Here is a 20,095-nt window from a genome sequence, read left to right as displayed (position 1 = left end):
GGGTGCTGGAGACAGCCAAGGGTAGGTTTAGGGAGGAGAAGCAGGGGGCGGGGTGAACTTCCCTGTACCATGGAGAGGAGGGAGGCTGAGAGAGGTTCGGCCGCCGGGCTGCGTGGAGCGGCAACCCGGGTACCAGGGGAGGCGGGCCCTGCTCACCGGCCTGGGGCGCGAGCAGCTCGGTGTCTTCTCGTACAGTGTTCTCACGGATGCCCAGTAGGCATCGTCCTCGTCCTCCTCTTCCTCTCGCTGCCTGACCAGGTCAGGCATACAGTCTTGATCCAGCTGTGACGGGTAGAGAGCCCTGCGCTGGGCATAGGATTTCCATTCAGTGGGGGGCGTGCGCGGATATTCCCGCTGGTGCGTATCCCTGGAATCTCGCGAGTCTCGCGACTCTCGTGGGTACCGGGACTCTCGGATTTCCCGCCCCAGGCCGGGAGACCAGGCGTCGGAATTCTCAGCCATCTTGGTGCTGCGCCAGGACCCGGTCTGGAGCTGGACCTCCGGGGTCGTGGAAGAACGTGAGTCGAGCGCAATGGTTGGTGTGGGTGGCGAGGGCTGCGCTGACAGCGGCTTTGGCGACTCTTGATGGCTAGGGGAGGTGGATGAAGTCCGGGAGGTCGTGGAGGTACTGGGGGGCTGGAGCAAGAAAGTGGGCTTCTGAGTTAGATGCCCGCCTAGGGTCCCCGTCCTCATCCCTGCCCAGCTGGAGTCGAGGAGCTGTCCCCCTTCTCTGTGTTCCATTCCTAGCTCTTAGGTGGATCCTGGTTCATCTCAGCTCCTTTAAGTAGGGCTTAAAGGGGCTCAGAGGTTTCAAGGCTCCATATATTAGACATTTATGTTACATGGACACAGAGACAGACTGCTTTCATTTCCCCCCAGTTGTTCCATCAGCACCTCGCACTTTTTTTTTTCTTTTGGAGTAGATAGGGTAGAGGTCCTTTTCCTTGCCCCTAGGTAGCTGGCACATAGTTTGCAAAGTTCTGTCACTTTCTTCACATATACCTGCTCAGTCAGAGACCTTCAGATAGGACAGAGGGCTTGAGGAAGGGACCTTGCTTGCCACTGCCTCCATCTGTGACCTCCAGTTAACTTGATGAGCAGCTAGACCAGAAGTTCTCACCAGAAGGCTCTGCAAAGCACCTCAGGGGCATCTGTCTCCACATTTGCTCTGTGATTAATGCAGTGAGTGCTGGGAAGGTCAGTAGGCTGGAGAATCAAGTGTCTCCCCATCACCTTCAGAGCTTCTTGTGCCAGTGAAGCTCAATTGGAGAGAATCATCTTCCTAAATAGGAACTGGTTCTAGTCATTCTAGAGAAAGGACTCCTTCACTAAGGTATGAGATAGATTATTAAGCATCCATATGTTGTTCCAGTTTTTGTGATTATTTCACGTGTTTCAAAGGACATGCTCTTGGTTAGGTTATTGAGCCAGTCCTCACAGAGACAGATGGATTGGTTCTCCCGGTGTCTGGGCCTGTGTCACACTCTGCGTCCAAAAACTAATTCTCACAACAAACTTTTTCTTCTTATGTGACTAGGCCTAGTTAAGGGCTCAAAGCGTCACACAACCTAATACTCTTCAACAATTTATCTGCTTTGTTGACATTTTCACCCCCTCTTCTGAGTCTTGGGTACTCAATGAATAGTTTTTGAATGTGTGAAGGAAGGAAGGAGAAACCATGGAGTTTAATCATTCAATGTGCAGTTTATAGACCTAGAGATCCTAGGTTTTAATCTAGCTCTATGAGCATTACTAGTATGAAATCTTAGGCAAGTTACTCTGTGTTTTGGTTTTCTTACTCTGGGGATTGATGGGGGTGGGGGTCTGTGAGGGCTAAGTTAGCTAAAAGATATAAAGTACATGGAACAGGGCCTGGCACATGGAAAGCATCAATCTATGTTATTATTATTATTATTATTCTGGCATGTACTCCTCCCTTTCATTCCCATCTCTACCTTAAGACTTGTGTTCTTGCTTCTGGACTCATCTACTGATGGAGCTCTGGTGGATGGGCTCCGTGAAGTTCGAGACCACTGATTTCTCACTAGGTACCCTCGAGAGTCTGTCTTCGGCAAGGTTAATTCTTGTGATCCCTTCCAAGGAGAGAAGAGACCCAGGAGTGTAATACCCCACCACCGAGTCCTCCCACACAAATGCTTACGAAACAGCCATGGCAAGCTAAATATAACAGTGATCAATGAGAAGGCCCCTGCCCTCTAGGACGTGTAATTCAGTCTTGGCCCTTGTGTATTATTCTAGCTCTGGCCCAATCCTAACTTCTGTGAGGAGCAATAAAGTGGGAATCTACCCGGAAGAGCATCCAAAACCAAGAAACAAGTCTGATATCTCATAGTTTTTCACCTGTGACTCCTCTTATGCGGAACTTAGTAGAGTTGAGCATTTTTCCTCCCTTTTCCCCACTTCCGCCCTTAAGGATAAGCTTGTTAGCAGATGCTGAAAAGACATACCCAACATTTTTGACCAGATTACAAAGATGAAGGCCGCTGGTACCTCAACAAGGCTGTAGCGGGACTCCCAGGCAGCTGCAGAAGAGGGAATAGCGCCCTCTAGCACTGCCTTTGGGAGGAACAGGATGGAGGAGACCATGGAGAGGCAAGTGGAAGTTTCCATCCCCGTATCCTTCCCCTCACCCAGATTGCCTCTGGCTCCCCTCCAAAGTCAGTAGTTTAGTCTCTGCTCACCCTGATCATGGTGATCTGCCAGCCCTGCTCCCACAACAGGCACATGTGAATATAAATACGTATCGTGCTGCAGGGGCCAAGAAGCACTTTTCCCTCAGCTGCACAAAGGCAGCGTCTACACGACGAGTGACCCCGCATGGGGCAGCATCTCAGCGAGTGATGCGGTATGACTGCATGCCTCATCTGAAAGATGGTGCAGAAGGTGGTCAATGCGATGGCCGGACTCCCCTTCCCTCCCTGATTTGCACAAAGGCCAGTCTCCTCCCACAGGCTGAGCAGAGGTTTCTACGCCATTTATTCTGCATGAACATTGGGATGTGTGCTGGATTGGTAGGCAGGGGCCAGCTTCTTCTAGTATTTTCTTAACCTCGCCACGAGGACGTTAGGTGTCCCTTAATACAAACCTTGATAGCTCAGTCTTTTCTCCCCAGACTCCCCTGCCCGCTAATATTTTTTTATTATGCTGTCGGCTCTTTAATTCTCTCACCAACTCTGAAGAGGTCAGCTCAGACGAACTCCTGATTTCTCAGAATCCTTTCTAGATTTGTCTGCTTCTAGGCTGTCTTTTGAGTACCTCGGTCCAGTCTCATTCTTAATATGGAAACAAAGAATGTTTATTAATTTTTCATCTTGGGGCATTAGAAACCTTGGGTTTGGGGAATCAAAGGATAAATGAAAGTTAGAATTTGTCTCTTTGGCACTATCAAAAATATAAATTATAGATATTATTTTTCCTCTGTTCTAACAAGAATGAGTAAAAAGAACACATATCAGACAACTATACAAACAGATTTTTAATATAGAAATTTGTTGGTTTATAGATTTGAGACATGAAGCATTTATCATTTACAAAATGGTAACATGGGAAATGCTGTGGGAGAATTTCCCAGGGGTCAGCAGGACTTGGATTTATATGTGAAGCTACTCACACAGAACAACTTTTTTTCTCTGTTACTCTGAAGGTTGCTACTTATGGAACTTTTTCATTTGCCATGTAGAACTGAAACTTCTCTTGTTTGTTTTATTCATAAACCAATTTTCTGTGGATCTGAGCCTCATCAATAATAGATTTTTTAAATCAAGGACTTTAATCCTGTACAGATCAGTCAACAGGCATGTCTTCTATTCATATTCTCTAACTATTCATAGCATCAAGAGTGAAAAGAGGTCTCTTATTAACAAACTAAAAGGGAAGACCATGTAGGGGAGCATAAGAAAATGGCTTATTTCATGGACATCTATTCAAATATTTGTTTTCATTTTCAACTGCAGGAAATACTGTTGTATTGGAACAGTGTTTCTATTGTTTCCTGCCAATTCAGTAGCTGTAATGCAATCAAGATTAGTGTTATTTATCTGTTTAAGGAGCTCAACTTCTAGCATAGACCAGAGTGCTCAGGGGCAGTCTGTTAATCTCTTGAGGCTCTGTGCCTTGCACCCAGGAAAAATCTTGTGGATGTTAGTTGAATGACTGAGTCTATGTCTGAAGAGAATGGCATAGCTGCATAATCCTAGAACTAATCCTAAAATCTTTCCATCAACCCCCTCAACACTATCACCATGAAGTCCTGTCACTTACTCCAAAAGGTATTTTAAATCTAGTCCCTCTTCTCCATTCCTGTTCCAGGCCTCAGATCGTTGTGGGTCTGCATTCTTAGAATATAGCTTTTGACCAGATTTCATGGCCTTAAATCCTCTCAACTTCTAGATCCATCTACCCCATTTATTTAGGGTGATATTTATAAAATGTAAATCTGCTTACGCTTCATTTCTGGATACACTCTTCATTCGCTTGGTTAGAGAGACCAGGAGTCTCATGATGTATCCTGTCTACCTCCAACTTGTGTGCCCTCCACTCTACACTCTGTCTCTATGTTCTGTTTTTGCCAAATGACTTGTATTTGTCTATGTACCACCCTTATATCTTATAACCTCCTTTTCCCTTCAGTGTTCTTCAGAACCAAGCTCAGCACGACCTGGGAGAAGTTCCCAGTATTAAACATTCCTCTGTGTTGCCTGTGTCTTTTGTACATACTTTTACTGAGTACTGAATTGTACTTTGTTTATGTATTCTCTTTCCTACTAGGTTGTGCATTCTTCAAAGATAGCAACTGTGTTTTCGCCTCTTACCACTAACATATGAGCGTTTGCTCAATAAGTGCTGACTTATTGGATGGACTTACACCACGTGATTTAATCTCCTTTTTCTCCACTCTTCATGTTCTTTACTTCTCCTTTTGTCTCTACGTGTGGTCATCATCTGAAATTTGATTGCTGCAGAGCATTTCCAGAGGCAAATGATGGACTGATATCTACACTTCCTCAGTTCTTTGGCAAGATTCTAGGACATTCAATTCACTGACCTTCTTTTTCTGTTTCAGAGATGTTTGACTCATTTCTTTAACTATTGAAATTCTTTTGTTGTTATGCAGGTTTTCCTCTCCCCAGCTCCATTTCCTGTTGTTTCTGTTGCTCAGTCTAGGTTTGCATTTAGAATGTCAAATTTATGACATCACATGTGATTCCATAGTAACTAACTGACTCTCTGAATATGTGACTTAAAAAATAAAAAGAAATAGTATTATTTGAGTGCATCCACTCATAACCATTGTCTGGGTTTTTAGGAATCAATGTCTAAACAATGTTCAAATGTTTAATAGGTAGCAATATCAGTATTACTGCTTCCTTCTTTTTAAATCTCTTTAACATTAGTAAGTTACTCATTGTATCAATCCCATTTGTGGCTGTACATTTTCTGGTACTGCCAAAATGAATGGCAAACTCATTTGTGGACCTGAGCATTTATTATTGTTTATCCTGACAGATTTTGGAGAACTTTCTGAAAATCTGGAGACTTTTTAACAGCTGAGATCTTGTTCTAGACACAGAGTTTAGACTTGAGTTTAGCTTTAGTGTTTGGTGTTTCTTTCACAATGGGAAGGCCATTTCCATTTATTAAGTCAAAGCACTTAATGTGGCTAAACATAGTGTGGCAGAATGATACTTGCACTGTTTTTCCTGGTGTTTGCCCCATCTTTAAACGTTCTTAAACACAATCTGTCCCTCTTGTATACACACAGAGAAGAATATGTAAAATCCAGTCCCTGACTCTGGTTTATAACGTCCAATAATGTTCTTCACTTATGGTTCTGATTTTAGGTAAGACACATGTGCCATGCCAGCCTGATTTTGTCAAACCATCATGGACTGAGACAGATTTCTGGCCTCTCTTCATGGGAGTTGATGACTTAGTTTGAATATCAGAAGTTTTTGACAGCTTTAATGAAAGTTCTCCAAAGGATCTTCTAGATAGTTAAATACATATGCTCCAGGTTAGACTGCTTGGGTTTGAATCCTTCACCCCCTCGTGTCTCACTGTGATCCCAGACAAGTTGTTTAATTGTCCTAAATGTCAATTTCCTCATTTAGAAAATGGAAATAATGATGGTATCAACATCAAATGGTAGTTGTGATGGTTGCAATAAAAGTATTTAAGACAGTGATTGGCATTCATAAGTGATTAACGAACATTAGTTATTACTTTTACTGATAATTTTGCTACAGCTATACTACAAAGTTAAAATTGAAAAAAATCTTTAACTGATTTAATCTACACTGCAATCTAGTTGTAGGAACAGAAGTTTAGAAATATTTCTTATTCATGTCCATGTATAACCAATCAAATGTCAGTGTGGTGATTCTTCCCATTTCCTAAACTCTATAGTCTTAGTGGCACAGACAGAACAGGGAGGGCAGGCTGAGAAGGGGCAGGCATTAGAATAGCAGTTAGGAACAAAAGCTGTGTGTCTCAGCTTGTGTTCTGCAAAACACAGGAGGAGGATTTTGCAGAGAGGAGGGATTGGAAAAGTCTTTGGGTTTTGACCAGTCCTCTAGCCTATACCTAAGATCTGCTTTTGCTTCTGGTCCCTTCCATGTCTCTTCTGTGTAACTCTGCATCCATATATTCAATAAGTTCCTTGATTATTGTTCTTTTCCCATAGCATACCACCCAGAATAGAATATGAGCCTAATGAGTGTTTTAAATTATTTTATGTATCAATGTGTAAATATCTTGTTTTGTTCTGAGTGCTAAGGGTGATGTAAAAAATTATTTGTTTTTCTTTCAGATTTTCTCATTTGTTTTCCTTTATTATATTCTGATTCTTAGCTCTGTTATTGAGCCTGGAAAACTACACATATATGTAGGCAGCTGTGTTAGTCAGCGTGCTCCAGAGAAATAGAACCAATAGGATATATATAGAGATATATACGGGGAGATTTATTATGGGAACTGGCTTATGTGATCGTGGAGGCTGAGAAGTCCCACAGTACACTGTCTGCAAGCTGGAGAACCAGGAAAGCCAATGGTGTAGTTTACTCTGAGTCTGAAGGCCTGAAAACGAGGGGGGCTGGTGGTGTAACTCCCAGTCCACTTGGTTTGAGTAATCATACATTTAATGACTCCACAATGTTCTAGAGTGTGTACACTACAATTTGTGTATTTCCCTACTATTGAATGCTTGGGGGACCTCCAAGTTTTTGCTATTATAAATAATATTTTCTCGAGTATCTCCTTTCGTTAGCTAAAGTACAAGTTCCTTAGTACAAACTTTTTCTGTCCATAATGATTAGTACATTAAAAAATATAGTTGGGTGATCAGTAGCATCTCCAAATTGGCATATCCAAATCAGAACTCTTGATTTCAATCCTAAAACCTGCTTTCTGCTCAGTGTTTGTCGCCTCAATAAATGATACCGCATTCACTCAAATTCTGCCTCTGCTAATCAATGTATTTGGACCACTTACTCCATTCAAATTTCAGTTTTGTTGCCCTCAAAATCGGAATAGTGGGCTTCCCTGGTGGCGCAGTGGTTGAGAATCTGCCTGCCAATGCAGGGGACACGGGTTCGAGCCCTGGTCTGGGAAGATCCCACATGCCGTGGAGCAACTAGGCCCGTGAGCCACAACTACTGAGCCTGCGCATCTGGAGCCTGTGCTCCGCAACAAGAGAGGCTGCGATAGTGAGAGGCCCGCGCACCATGATGAAAAGTGGCCCCCGCTTGCCACAACTAGAGAAAGCCCTCGCACAGAAATGAAGACCCAACACAGCCAAAAATAAATAATAAATAAATAATAAATAAATTAAAAAAAAAATTAGAATAGTAACATCTACCTGTCAGGAAGGCTGTAAGGATTATAGGTAGTATAATAACGGGCATAGCAATAATAGATATGTTCATTATCATTTTGTTTTAGTGAATTATGAACAAAGAATTTTGCAAAAAGCATTGCTGTGATGTTATCATCGATGCCTTACCAAGTAGATATGCTATTATGGCATAACTAGACTGTCAGATTGAAAATGAGAATATGTGGTCTAATGATATTTCCAATCAAGACTAATTTGGAAAATTTAATACAGTTAGCAATGGACACCGTCCGTGTCATAGAATGGATAGTTTGGGGCATGTTGGGCCTAATATTAGTCAACACAGCTTCACCTTTCCTGAGACAACGGAATGGGTTGTGGAAAAGGAGAAAGAGTCAGGATTTCCTTTTGTCCCCATCTGTCACTTGAATTGGCTTGCTGTGTTCATTTTCTACCTCTTTGTAACAGATCACCATTCATTTAGCAGCTTAAAACAAGTGTATTTATTATATCATAGTTCCTCAGGCTAGAAGTCTAGGTGGGCTTAACTGAGTTCTCTGCTCAGGATCTCCTAAGGCTGAAAACAAGGTGTAAACCAGGATGGGCTCTTACTTGGAAGCCCTGGGGAGGAATCTGCTTCCAAGTCCATTCGTGCTGTTGGCACAATCCAGTCTCTTGTGACTGTAGGACTGAGGTCCAAGTTGCTGGATGTTGGCCAAGGTTTACTCTCAGCTCCTAGAGGCCATTCTCAGATTCTTGCCCCAGGACCTCCCTCTCATTAACGGAGAACCTCCCTTGTGTTGAATTCCTCTCCTGCTTTGAATCTCTGCCTTTCTCTTTTGTTAACAGACAGAGGCAATGCTTTGTTCTGGAAGAAATCACATGATTAGGTTATGTCCACTTGGAAAAAAATCTCCTTTTAAATTAACCTGGAGTCAGCTGATGAGTAAGCTGAATTATAGCTACAGAATCCCTTTTGCGATGTACAAAACCTACTCATGGGGGTGATGTCCCACTATATTCACAAGGGAGGGAATCATTTAAGGATAAAAGTCTTTTGTGGGGACATGATTGTAGAATTTTGCCTACCACACTCATTTAACTGACTTTACCTTAGTGAGCTTTCAAAACACAGAGCTAAATGAGTAAAACCCAGGCTTGGAAATTATTGACCACCACCATCTACCTCAAGGAATACAGGCTAACTGGGGTTTCTTCGGGCACTTGATTTATATACATTTCCTATTTTTTGAGAGTATGGGCTGGGAAAGTTAATAGATGGAGAGGTGTCTGAGCTTATTCTTAAGTCTCTTAGATTCATGTGTTTGGATATTTTTGGAGGAGTGGTGGACATATGCCTGTAGCCCTCGGAGAGTCTGTGACTGAGGCAGGTGTGGAACAGACCTGGGAGCACCTTGACCCCTGCATAGAGTGTTTATGCGCTCACAGTGTTTCTTTTGGAATAGTACTGAAAATAAATGTGGGGATAAAGTGATTTATCCTTCTTAGCTCCTTTCTGTAGAAATGGCATCTCTCATGATTGGCCTTCAAAATATATCAGGTATCAATGTTGGCTTTTGAGTCAAATAAACCTGCATTTAAAAGCCAGCCCTGCTACTAACACGTAGTTAATCACGGTAAGTCCCTTAACATCTCTGCACCTTGTTTTTCATCTCTATAAGGTGGGTGTTATGATACCTAGTTTGAGTCTTTTAGGGAGGAATATATATGTAATGCTTGTAATGTGCTTGGCCCAGAGTTCCTGTTTCTGTGGCTGACGGGGTCATACACAGTATCTTGCAGCCACTCTCATCAGGAAGTAGAGATTTCCCACCCCTTGAATCCAGGCCTGCCTGTGACTTGCTTTATTTCATGTGGTGCTGGGAAGTAACATTGTGTGAGTTCTAGAGCCTAGGCCCTCAAAGGCTTGCAGTGACTGCTTTTTCCCTTTTGAAATGCATAGGGATGGTGTGAAATCTTTATGAGTGAAAAAATATGGACAATGAGAGCTCATGATTTTAATCATAGGACACTTTTCATATTTCAGACTATTTACTACTTTTTAACTACCAAACTGAGTGAGGCAACTTGTCCAAAGTCACAAAATTGGCAGTTGGTAGAATCAAGTTTCTAACTCAGTCCTACCTGCCTCTAAAGCTTAAAACGATTGTTTGTTTGTTTAATCACACTTCCTCTTCAGGGAGCTTCTCCAGTGGCCCATTCTTCTATCCCCAGCTTAACAGCAGGTCAGTCTGAAACCCTATGCAGTTAATTGAATTGTCTAAATAATTAGATCAGACAAGTCTTCATAGTTTCTAAATATGAGCCCTATCCAACAAGGCTGTGTCTCTATAAGTCTCAGAGCCTGATTAAGGAGTAGCTTCTCATATCAGTCCTGTTTATGGTGTGTATGCACAGTTCTCTTGCCAAAAGCTGGTAAGTGGAAATTCCTTGTCCAAAATATTGACTGGAGGCCAATGTGCATATACCAGGCCCTGCCCAGATGGCAGTTATGTCAGCGTTCTGCTTACATAGGTCAAGGCTGCAAAGTACAAGTTCTGGGAAGGTTTTCCAGAGAGGAGAGTATACCATTCAGAATTCACCAGTGAAGAATAAGTTGTTTTTGAAGTTCACGTTTCTTGAGTCTGTCCATCTTGATTATCCACATGACTCAGTAGATACCAGGGATTCAGGGAGCCAGAGAACTCTGTCTGTGGCACAATGTGATGGGATGTGATTGATGGATTGGGAAAGAGTAAAAAAAATGTAAAACACTTGTACTTTAGAAAATATTTTTAAAAAGTTATCCTGAGGGAAGTCGTAAAGTTAAAGATGCTCTTTAAACTATAAGTCCTTCAAAAATAAAAGTGTTACTTAATTGCTGTGTAGGTTAGCGTTCTGAGCTTCAATCTTCTCATCTGTAAAATAGGAATTAAATGTTTATATACGTCTCACCATTTTGTTGTAAAACTTGAATGAAATCATACAAGTAAAAGCACGTAGCACAGTTCACAGTAAGTTCTTAATAACACACACCTCCAAGACAACTTCCATTTAAAAAAAGTCTGCATGTTTGAACAGGGAGAAAAGGTCAATTAGAAGATGGCCACAGGGCTTAAAAATCAGGCAGGCCAAGTAGAAATTGGTGACCACTTTCTCATAAAGGCAAGGGAACTTGGTGCCAGTGTGAAATCGGGGTCTTGATCTTTTTAAGAAAATCATGAGGAGTTTTTTCCACTTCTCATTTGGCTTAGCCAAAATGGTCCATGTTCACCTTTTTTTCTCCATCCTGCCTTCAACACTTACTTTTGTAAGTAAAGTTAACAAATGATCCCATTTCTCCCATTAGTAACAGCCATTAGCAAGAATGTTCGACACTCACCAGCATTAACCAAACCCTAATTAGCCAAACACGGCCTGCCACCCCTTACAATGCACACCTTTCTTTCCCCACGCCTGCTATGGCTCACCTAAAAGAAACATTTGTAGAACTCCCCTCCTTAGCCCACTCTCCCTCACATCATTAATCAGCTTGCTATGCCTCATCCAAAGAAACAAATTATTCAGTTTCCTGTTGCATGCCGGCCAGATGAGCAAGTGCTAAGTAGAACTTCAGTACGTACCCTCATGTTCATGGCATATAAGCGGCTGCACCTGGAGCTACGGTGTGTTAAGGAGGACATGTCCTGGATTTCACAGAGGCTGCCTTTAAGCTGTCTGGTTCTGTATGATGCTGTGATGCTTCCGCTTTCCAGAGCCAAGCCTGAATAGAACAAAGCAGAGAAATACCTCCTAGCCTGGGACCTGGTGGTAGTTATCAGCTTGCTCGGAGGACCCATGATCTGAGAGGGGCTGTGAGGACTCAGGGGCTTTCTCTGTTAGGTTGTTTTAAAATAAGAAAAAAAAAAACACACAACAAAAAAGAAAGAGAGGGTTGAGGCATCTACCTATATTCGTGCTCATTATGCTGCCCCTGCATTGTCACTAAGCTCTTTCCTGTGTGGCGGTGGCAGTGGTAGGAGCTTCACTTCCATGCATCAGGAGCTCTCAGGCAGCTCTCTTTGGACAGACAGTATATTGTGGAGAAAAGCAACGTGGTCTGCAGGCTTGGCTTTGAGCATCAGTGCTGCCACTTCCTATGGGTCTCTGCAAGTTGCTTAACCTCACAGCCTGTTTCCTCATTTGTAAGATAGGAATGATAATAATACTGACCTCATAGAGAGAAAGGAAACAAGAAATGTGAAGGATGAAGCACAATGCCTGGCACAGAACAGGCACTCAGTAACCATCCTTATCCCAGGTCCCCTGCCTCCTGATTCACCTGCAAAAACAAATTTCAGGGACTCTGGGGAGGATTTTATCTGGACCCTGTGACCACCTAAGGAGGGCCTTGCCCTGAACTTCAGTGCCCCATGAACAGGAGACTAGGAGTCTTTTCTCTTTGTTTTCCTTTGGCCTGTTTTTTATTTGGGGTCTGTGTGATTTCCTGGCAACAGCTCCGTTGGTGGTGAGAAAATATGTGTGTTTGCTATTTGAGAAACAAGCAGCTTGTTTCTAGAGGTTCCTCCCCCCAATATTGTTGTAAAATGTAGTTCAGCAGTGAATGTCCCTCAGTGCGGCATAGCTCAGACTCCAAGTCTAGTCCAGCTTGGATTCTGTGTTTCTGGGGATGCATATGGGCCAAATTGACTTTCATGACATTTTTCAGTCTTTTGAAGTTTGACTTCAAGATTGGTAGCGTTTTCTGGTTAGACTCCTTGGCAGCCCACTTTCTCCTCCCCAGTAAAATAACAAAGCTTGCTTCCACGCCTGTGTTCCCATTTCTGTGGACGGCACTACTATCCTCCCAGTAGCTCAGGTAAAATCCTGGATTTATCCTAGACCCTGCATCTTCCTCCTTGTCACATCCTGTTACTCATTAGCATCTTTTGGCTTGACCTCCTTAGTATCCTTCAAAACCAGCCGTGTCCTCCCATCACATGTCCATTGTCGTATGGTGGTCCCTTCCACAGCACCCCCTGCAGCCTCTATCCTAAGCACTAAGCACATGATTTACACTTTCTTGTTCTCGTATTTTTCCTTTCCATTAGTCTGTGGAAACCTTGGGGGACAGGGCCTATGAATTAATCATCTCTGCATCTCCAGTGCCTCATACAGTAGTTGAAATAAATGTTTCCTGGATTAATTAAAAAAGAATATAAGACATTGTTTCCCCTATTGGAAAGACTTTCTATATCAGAGGACAGACTAGGGTTTGAAGAGGTGATTTCTGTGACCTGAAAATGACTCCCAATCCTATCTCCATTAATCCTGGGCTTGAATGAGATTGTACCCATTTGCGTTTTTCCAACTATCAGCCAAAATGTTCTCAGTAATTAATTAGTCTACTCAATAGCTCAACAGAGACTATTCTAAGAAAACATAGGTATCGGTGCTGCCTGATGACCCACAGACATCTAAAACTTGACATGTCCAAAATTAGACTTATCCACTCCTTCCAAAATCTTTTCCCTGTCCTATGTTTCTTACCCCTGTGAGCCTTGTTGCCTGAGCAGGAACACAAGAGTTATGCAAAGCCTCTCCTAGCTCTGCCATCCTGCCATTCATTTGGGCACTGAGTTCTTCAGCATCAACATCATGACATCTCTTGAATCTGTACCATCCTCACCATCATTGTCTAGTTCCCACCCTCATCACTTCTGATAGGAACCTTCTGAACTAGGGGTTAATGGAGTGGATGATATTTCAGATACCATCAAGAAAAATGGACTCATTTTACAGATGAGGAAACCAAGGTCTAGAAAGAAAAAAGAACTTAACCTAAGATCATAAAGCCAGTTGATGATGCAACCAGGAATAGAAACCAGATCTTTGCAGGCTGTCTCTTCTTACCATATCTAGCTGCTTTATTTTATTTTCTCTTAGTCTATCTTTCTCATTTGCTTCAGTTCAACAACAAAACACTTATTGAGAATCAGCTTTGTAACAAGCTTTATACCAGGCATTGGAGGTCCAAAGGCAGGAGAACAGAATCTGGGGTTAGTAAAACTCTTGTCTCTTTCTCTCTCTCTGTCTCTCTGTTTTTCTCAACAATGGATGGCCTCCTCCCTGAGTGCAGACAGAAGTCAGAATGTACATGAATGTGGCCCTTCGGGTTTTGTTCTCTCTTTACTGTGCATATGTTCCGAGGCTCGGTGTCACATTATGCAGTGCCCACTGATAAATAGTAGGCAGAGAATGGACGAGAATGATTTTGAAGAGGGAGAAAATGTCCAGATGTTAGTAGCTCATAATGTTTTAATTTTCCCCAACGCCATCACCAAAGGTTTGTCTTTGGTTTATTTGTGTTATCACAACAGTGATGATGGAGTTAAATTCAGCCTTTGAAAAGAGGATTTTTGCTTGTTTCATTTATATTCTACTGTTCTTTCATTAAACATTTCTAAATATCCACGGGGCCCAATTCTTACAAAAATAAATCAGATAAACCTAGGGTTCTTGCCAAGTCAAATATCTACAGTTTCTGGCAATTATGTAATTTCCAATTCTGCTGCAGTAACTATTGCTGATAAGTCAATCGTCATAAAGAGAAATGTTCCAGACCAATCTTTATTAGTGTGTCCTTCACTGATATATGCAAAGTCTTATTTTAAAAGCAGAGTTCTAACTTTTTTTTCTGTCCCTAGTGAATAGCTTCTCATCATAACAATTTATATCTGGATAATGTCATTGTAAAATATAAAAATGGTAAATTAAAACCCATGAAATTAGGTTCTGCTGTTATTAATAAAAACTGCTCTGGTTTTCACCATTTTGTTATGATGGCACTGTCTTATAATGCAACTTTGCAGTAATGTATTTCTGGCATTGCAAGATGATTTGGCCCAGACAAAAGCAATATTTAGAAAGTTACTCTGTGGAACTGCTCTGGGAAGAAAGAACTTGAGAATCATGTGCTAATTTAAATACCTCCTTAAAGTTGAGGTTAAACACATTATTGATTAGGAAAGGATTTTAGAGAGAGAGAAAAACTGTGCTATTCTGTAAGTGGTCTAAAATAAACAAACTGAAACTACCAGCATGCTATTTTTTTTTTCCAGGGTTACATATCTGTTTGGTGCAGATATACATTGTTTAAAACACATATATTAAAATAAAAGCATTATTTTTAAATCATGATTTCTGCCTGTGCGTTGAGAGGAATCCTCTAGAGACATTCTCCTCTGTAGCTACAACTCACATGCTATGAACTTGCTTTTATCAGGGTCGTTACAATTTGTAGAATTTTAAAAAATTTTTATTGGCGTATAGTTGATTTACCATGTTGTGTTAGTTTCAGGTGTACAACAAAGTGAATCAGTTATACGTATACATATATACACTCTTTTTAAGATTATTTTCCCATATAGGCCATTACAGAGTATTGAATAGAGTTCCCTGTGCTATATAGTAGGTCCTTATTAGTTATCTATTTTATATATAGTAGTGTGTATATGTCAATCCCAATCTTCCAATTTATCCCTCCCCCCCCCCACTTACCCCCTGGTAACCAGAAGTTTATTTTCTACATCTGTACCTCTATTTCTGTTTTGTAGGTAAGTTCATTTGTACCGTTTTTTAGATTCCACGTGTAAGCTATATCAAATGATATTTGTCTTTCTCTGTCTGACTTACTTCACTCAGTGTGACAATCTCTAGGTCCATCCATGTTGTAGAATATTTTTGCTCAAATTATCTTATTCATTTCCTACAATAGGCCTAGGAGGCAGGGTTTCATTCCTATGTTATAGGTGAGGAAGCTGGCGCTGACACCAGGCCTTATGCACTGTTCCTTATAGTACTTCTAGCAAACAGAAGCCTTGGCCCTCAACCAGACTTTCTGCCTCTTGACAACTCCCCATCCCAACATTGTATCAAAGTGGGGAGGTGGTCCTTTTTTTTCTTTTTTTCTTTTTTATTATTTATTTATTTATTTTTGGCTGTGTTGGGTCTTCGTTTCCGCGCGAGGGCTTCCTCTAGTTGCGGCAAGCGGGGGCCACTCTTCATCACAGTGCGCGGGCCTCTCACTGTCGCGGCCTCTCTTGTTGCGGAACACAGGCTCCAGACGCGCAGGCTCAGTAACTGTGGTTCACGGGCCTAGTTGCTCCGCAGCATGTGGGATCTTCCCAGACCAGGGCTCGAACCCGTGTCCCCTGCATTGGCAGGCAGATTCTCAACCACTGTGCCACCAGGGAAGCCCGAGGTGGTCCTTTTTGATGCACAGCAATTGAGTTTTACTCTCCTGATGAAGATACCCAGGAGATAAACCCAGTTTTTATTTCTGTGAGGGGAAAGCAGCCTGACAGAGTCATCTTAGTTTAGATGCTCTCCTCTCATAAGACAGAGTGGTAGCCAAGATGTATTAAAAATCCTTTCCCACTTCACACCCTCATGGATTCAGCGAGGAAGGAGCACACTGTTGGATGCCCGTGTCAGTGGAGAGCCCAGACTTTTAGGTTCTCTAACAGCAGACTCGCTTTGCAAACAGTTATCAGAAGTATTTTGTTGATGAAGACAGTGCATTTCAATTTTTGGAATATTTTCAGATGCCTTTCATTACCAGTATCAGTTAAAAAAAAGCTTGGAAAAATGGGAATAGAACTTATTCCTAATGACTAGGAGTCATTTCTTTCAGGTCTCTGCTGCTTTGTGTATACTACAGGGCTGGCTGAATGAAAACTTCCAGCCACAGTGCATGTGGAGACAATCAGCCTAGGTAGGTAAGGAAACTTCAATTGAGAAGCTAGGCTGGGTGAAGAGGACTAGAAGCAGGGTTCCTCAGGCTCTTAAGGCAAGTGACACATAACTAAAGTATTTAGTGTCGCAAAGGGTGGGGCTAAAAGAAAATACGCTCACCGCACACCAGGAAAGCATTGGCTTTTCAGCAAAATGCAGACAAAAAATAAATACTGGAATAGTTTTGAAAGCAAATGACATTTAAGTTGCAAAAATTAGAATACAAAAGGCATCATTTCTGTTTCGGTTTGTATCCAGTCAGCGTTGGGCTAATCGTATAGGTTTCAAACTGTTGGACAATGGTGCTTGTCCTCACTTTGTGTGTGCAGGACCATGGCAGGTGAAGAGGACAGTTGCAGGATTAGTAAATGTATGATTGCAGGGTGATGAATGTATAATTCATCAGCTTGAGTCTTAGGGCCATTTTTGTGATTGAACAACAGGCGTTAACCCTGATGCTATCTAATTGTCACTTTCTCTACTAGGTTATAAAACCTCTTTGCTGGGATGGGCATGTCTTGATGAATTGCGGGGGGAGGGGAGGTTATTCCGGGAGGAACCTGGACCTGCCCTTGCGAGTCCCTTTTGGCATGGTGGGTCACCTGGTTAAAAGGTCAGACAGTGAACATGTCCTCTTTTTGAGGCCCTCTGCTGGATTCCTTCTTATTCCCACTGATCTGATTTTCAGACTTCAGTATTGTTGCTGATCTTCCTTTTAAACAACTGCACCAAACAGTGAGTAGGTATCTTTTGAGGCTTGAGCTCAGTACTTAATGAAGGATCCAGAGAGCCATCTGGCTACCAAAATCTTCTGGAGGATGAGGTCTCACCTAAACGTGAGCCAGGGTTTGTTTTTTTTTTTTTCAAAAAATTTATTTATTTTATTTATTTATTTTTGGCTGTGTTGGGTCTTCGTTGCAGCGTGTGGGCTTTCTCTAGTTGCGGCGAGCTGGGGCTACTCTTCGTTGCGGTGTGCGGGCTTCTCATTGTGGTGGCTTCTCTTGTTGCAGAGCACGGGCTGTAGGCTCGCGGGCTTCAGTAATTGTGGCACGCGGGCTCAGTAGTTGTGGCTCGTGGGCTCTACAGTGCAGGCTCAGTAGTTGTGGCACATGGGCTTAATTGCTCCGTGGCATGTGGGATCCTCCCGGACCAGGGCTCGAGCCCGAGTCCCCTGCATTGGCAGGCGGATTCTTAACCACTGCGCCACTAGGGAAACCCTGAACCAGGGGGTTTGAATCCTGCATCTTTTGGTCTATAGCTTTATTGTTCATACAACAATGGAATAATGGCCATTGGATAATAGCCGCAGGATAATGACAGCAGTTGTCCAAGTGTCCTTCTTGTCCTTGCCCAGCCTTCATCTTTCTGTGATCACAGTGTGAGATAAACATCTTAGGGGTAAGAAGAAAGAAGCCAGACAACTTCTTCCTTGTTTCTTCCCGTGGTAACAGGTATTCCAGTGGCGATCCCTGGCTTCCTGCTTTCGGGGCGTCAGAGAGGACCCACCACTGGTGCAGCCCCACGCTCCCTCCCGCAGCTGTCGTGCTCTTCAGCCGTGTGGCTGGGTGGCTCTGAGAGTCAGGGAAGGATTGCTGGGCTCCCACATATTTCACTTAGAATTCGTTTGGAAATGAGGGCACTTGGATTCCCTGCTGCTCTTGTTTTTCCTGGGGCCGTTCATCAGGGATGGGGAGAGAGAGAGGTGTGCAAAGGCAGTTACCGAGTGGCGTACACAGCAGCATTCACGAGCTTGGAATCTCTTCAGGTGTCCGCCTTGGGGAGTGTTTCCCTCTGAATTAGAAAGCTCTAGCTTTAGCTTGATGAATTGTTTTCCAGTTAATTCAGTTGTTTAGCCCCTGCTGGAGCTAGAGTAATGAATATTCAGAGCAGAGAATGTGGCTTTCTGAAATGATATCATAAATAGGGTTGCCAGATTGAGCAAATAAAAATTCAGGGTGGCCAATTAAATTGGTATTTCAGATAAACAGTTAATGATTTCTTAGTATAAATATGTTCCAAATATTGCATGGACCCTCTCAAATATTGCAAAGGACATACTTAGAATAAAAAATTGTTTATCATAAATTCAAATTTGATTGAACATACTATATTTTATCTGGCAACCCTGGTCATGAATAATTAAAAGATGATATTGCTGTTGTTCACAGAAACTAATTTATTTGTTCATGGATTAGTTTCACTAAAATCAATAAGTATATTAGATATTTGTCCCCATTTTTTAGGTAAATTACAGCAGTAGGATAAAATATGTATTTTCTGTTTTATATTGTGGAAATAATGGGGATATCCACACAGATAGGAATTTTCATTTGTTCCCTATATGGTAATATGCTATACAGGTTTAAGTTTGTTTTTGTTTAACTCATGAGAAGAGTGATACCTAAATATAAAATTCTTTTTTTATGAAATTAGTATACATAGTAAATCATGGATTGGATATGCTGGGAAGATTGAAACAAATAATCTTATCCTGATTTTATTAATAATATATGCTCCTTGTAGAACATTTAGAAAATACATAATAAGAAAAAAATATACCTGTAATGTTTCTTATCTATTTTAGATTTTTGTGGAAATAATTAGAAAAAACATTTTGGGATTTTGTTGTAATAAAATTTTGCTGCCTTTTTAAAATTCCCTGTTATAACACGAATACCTTTTGATTTCATTAAAAGCATTTAGAAAACATTTAGTAGAGACATACTATTCTTTTTCCTTATTGCCTTGATTTCTTTTCCTGCTCTACTGTTAAAATGAGGATATTGATACATAACTGCTTATTTGTATCACTGATTATTTTCTTTGGACATATTTCTGGAAATGCCTTTACTGGATCTTTAGATCAAAACATTTTCAAGACTTGAGCTATTTGTTGCCAGTGCTGTTAGATGGAAACCCACACTCCCTGAGCTTTATGTTTCAGTGTTCTGGCCAGAGGGACATCTCCTGGAATTTTTTGCCCTCCTACCTCTACGTACTCCTTTCCACAGGGATAGGCATGACTTATCTAATGGGTGAGTTTCGAAGCAAGCGGTTTGGTTCAGCTTCTCCTAGATTCACTTTCTTTCAGATGTGGCTGCGGCATAGACGGTACCTCTGGGTCTTCTCTTCACCATGAGGTCAGATTACCAGGGAACTCTGGCCAGCTGGGCATGTCTCCAGTCGTCCGCTCTGCTTTTGGGTAAACTGAAGTTTGGAGGAAATATTAGAAAGTTCCCTGTGAGTTTTCATTTAATTCATATCCTCTTATCTAGTTATTTTAAGTAACACATCTGATGTTTGGTCTCTCTGATAGCCATGTCTAATTCTCAACTAGTCCCAAACTCAAACTGGGGACAAAAGTATTACTATCACAAATTAAAACTCCAAATATAAGCTCATTGGCCAGAAAGAGTTGAGCCATAGTTAGAGGGACTGGAATTTAGAGCTGAAAATAACACGAGGAGA

At 41.9% G+C, this 20,095-nt stretch overlaps 1 protein-coding gene and 1 long non-coding RNA gene across 2 annotated transcripts in view; one reads left to right on the top strand and one right to left on the bottom strand.

The window, feature by feature from the left end:
* LOC309643624 (cytosolic 5'-nucleotidase 1B-like) overlaps window positions 1-19,281 on the bottom strand; it is a 37,346-nt gene extending 18,065 nt beyond the window's left edge. Inside the window, 5 exon segments of the mRNA XM_082426458.1 lie at window positions 157-636; window positions 1,956-2,093; window positions 2,703-2,885; window positions 3,199-3,204; window positions 3,207-19,281. Of these exon segments, the coding sequence (XP_082282584.1) occupies window positions 157-636; window positions 1,956-2,093; window positions 2,703-2,885; window positions 3,199-3,204; window positions 3,207-3,341 (942 nt within the window). The 5' untranslated portion in view covers window positions 3,342-19,281.
* Window positions 1-20,095, top strand: part of LOC309643626 — a 397,818-nt gene that overhangs the window by 15,188 nt on the left and 362,535 nt on the right. The gene's annotated exons all lie outside the window — the stretch shown is intronic.

Source organism: Balaenoptera physalus (assembly GCF_965194825.1).
Source record: "Balaenoptera physalus genome assembly, chromosome: 15".
Classification (NCBI taxonomy): Eukaryota; Metazoa; Chordata; class Mammalia; order Artiodactyla; family Balaenopteridae; genus Balaenoptera; species Balaenoptera physalus.
Note: the sequence above shows the minus strand (reverse complement) of the source record. Positions and strands in the feature narration are given on the sequence as shown.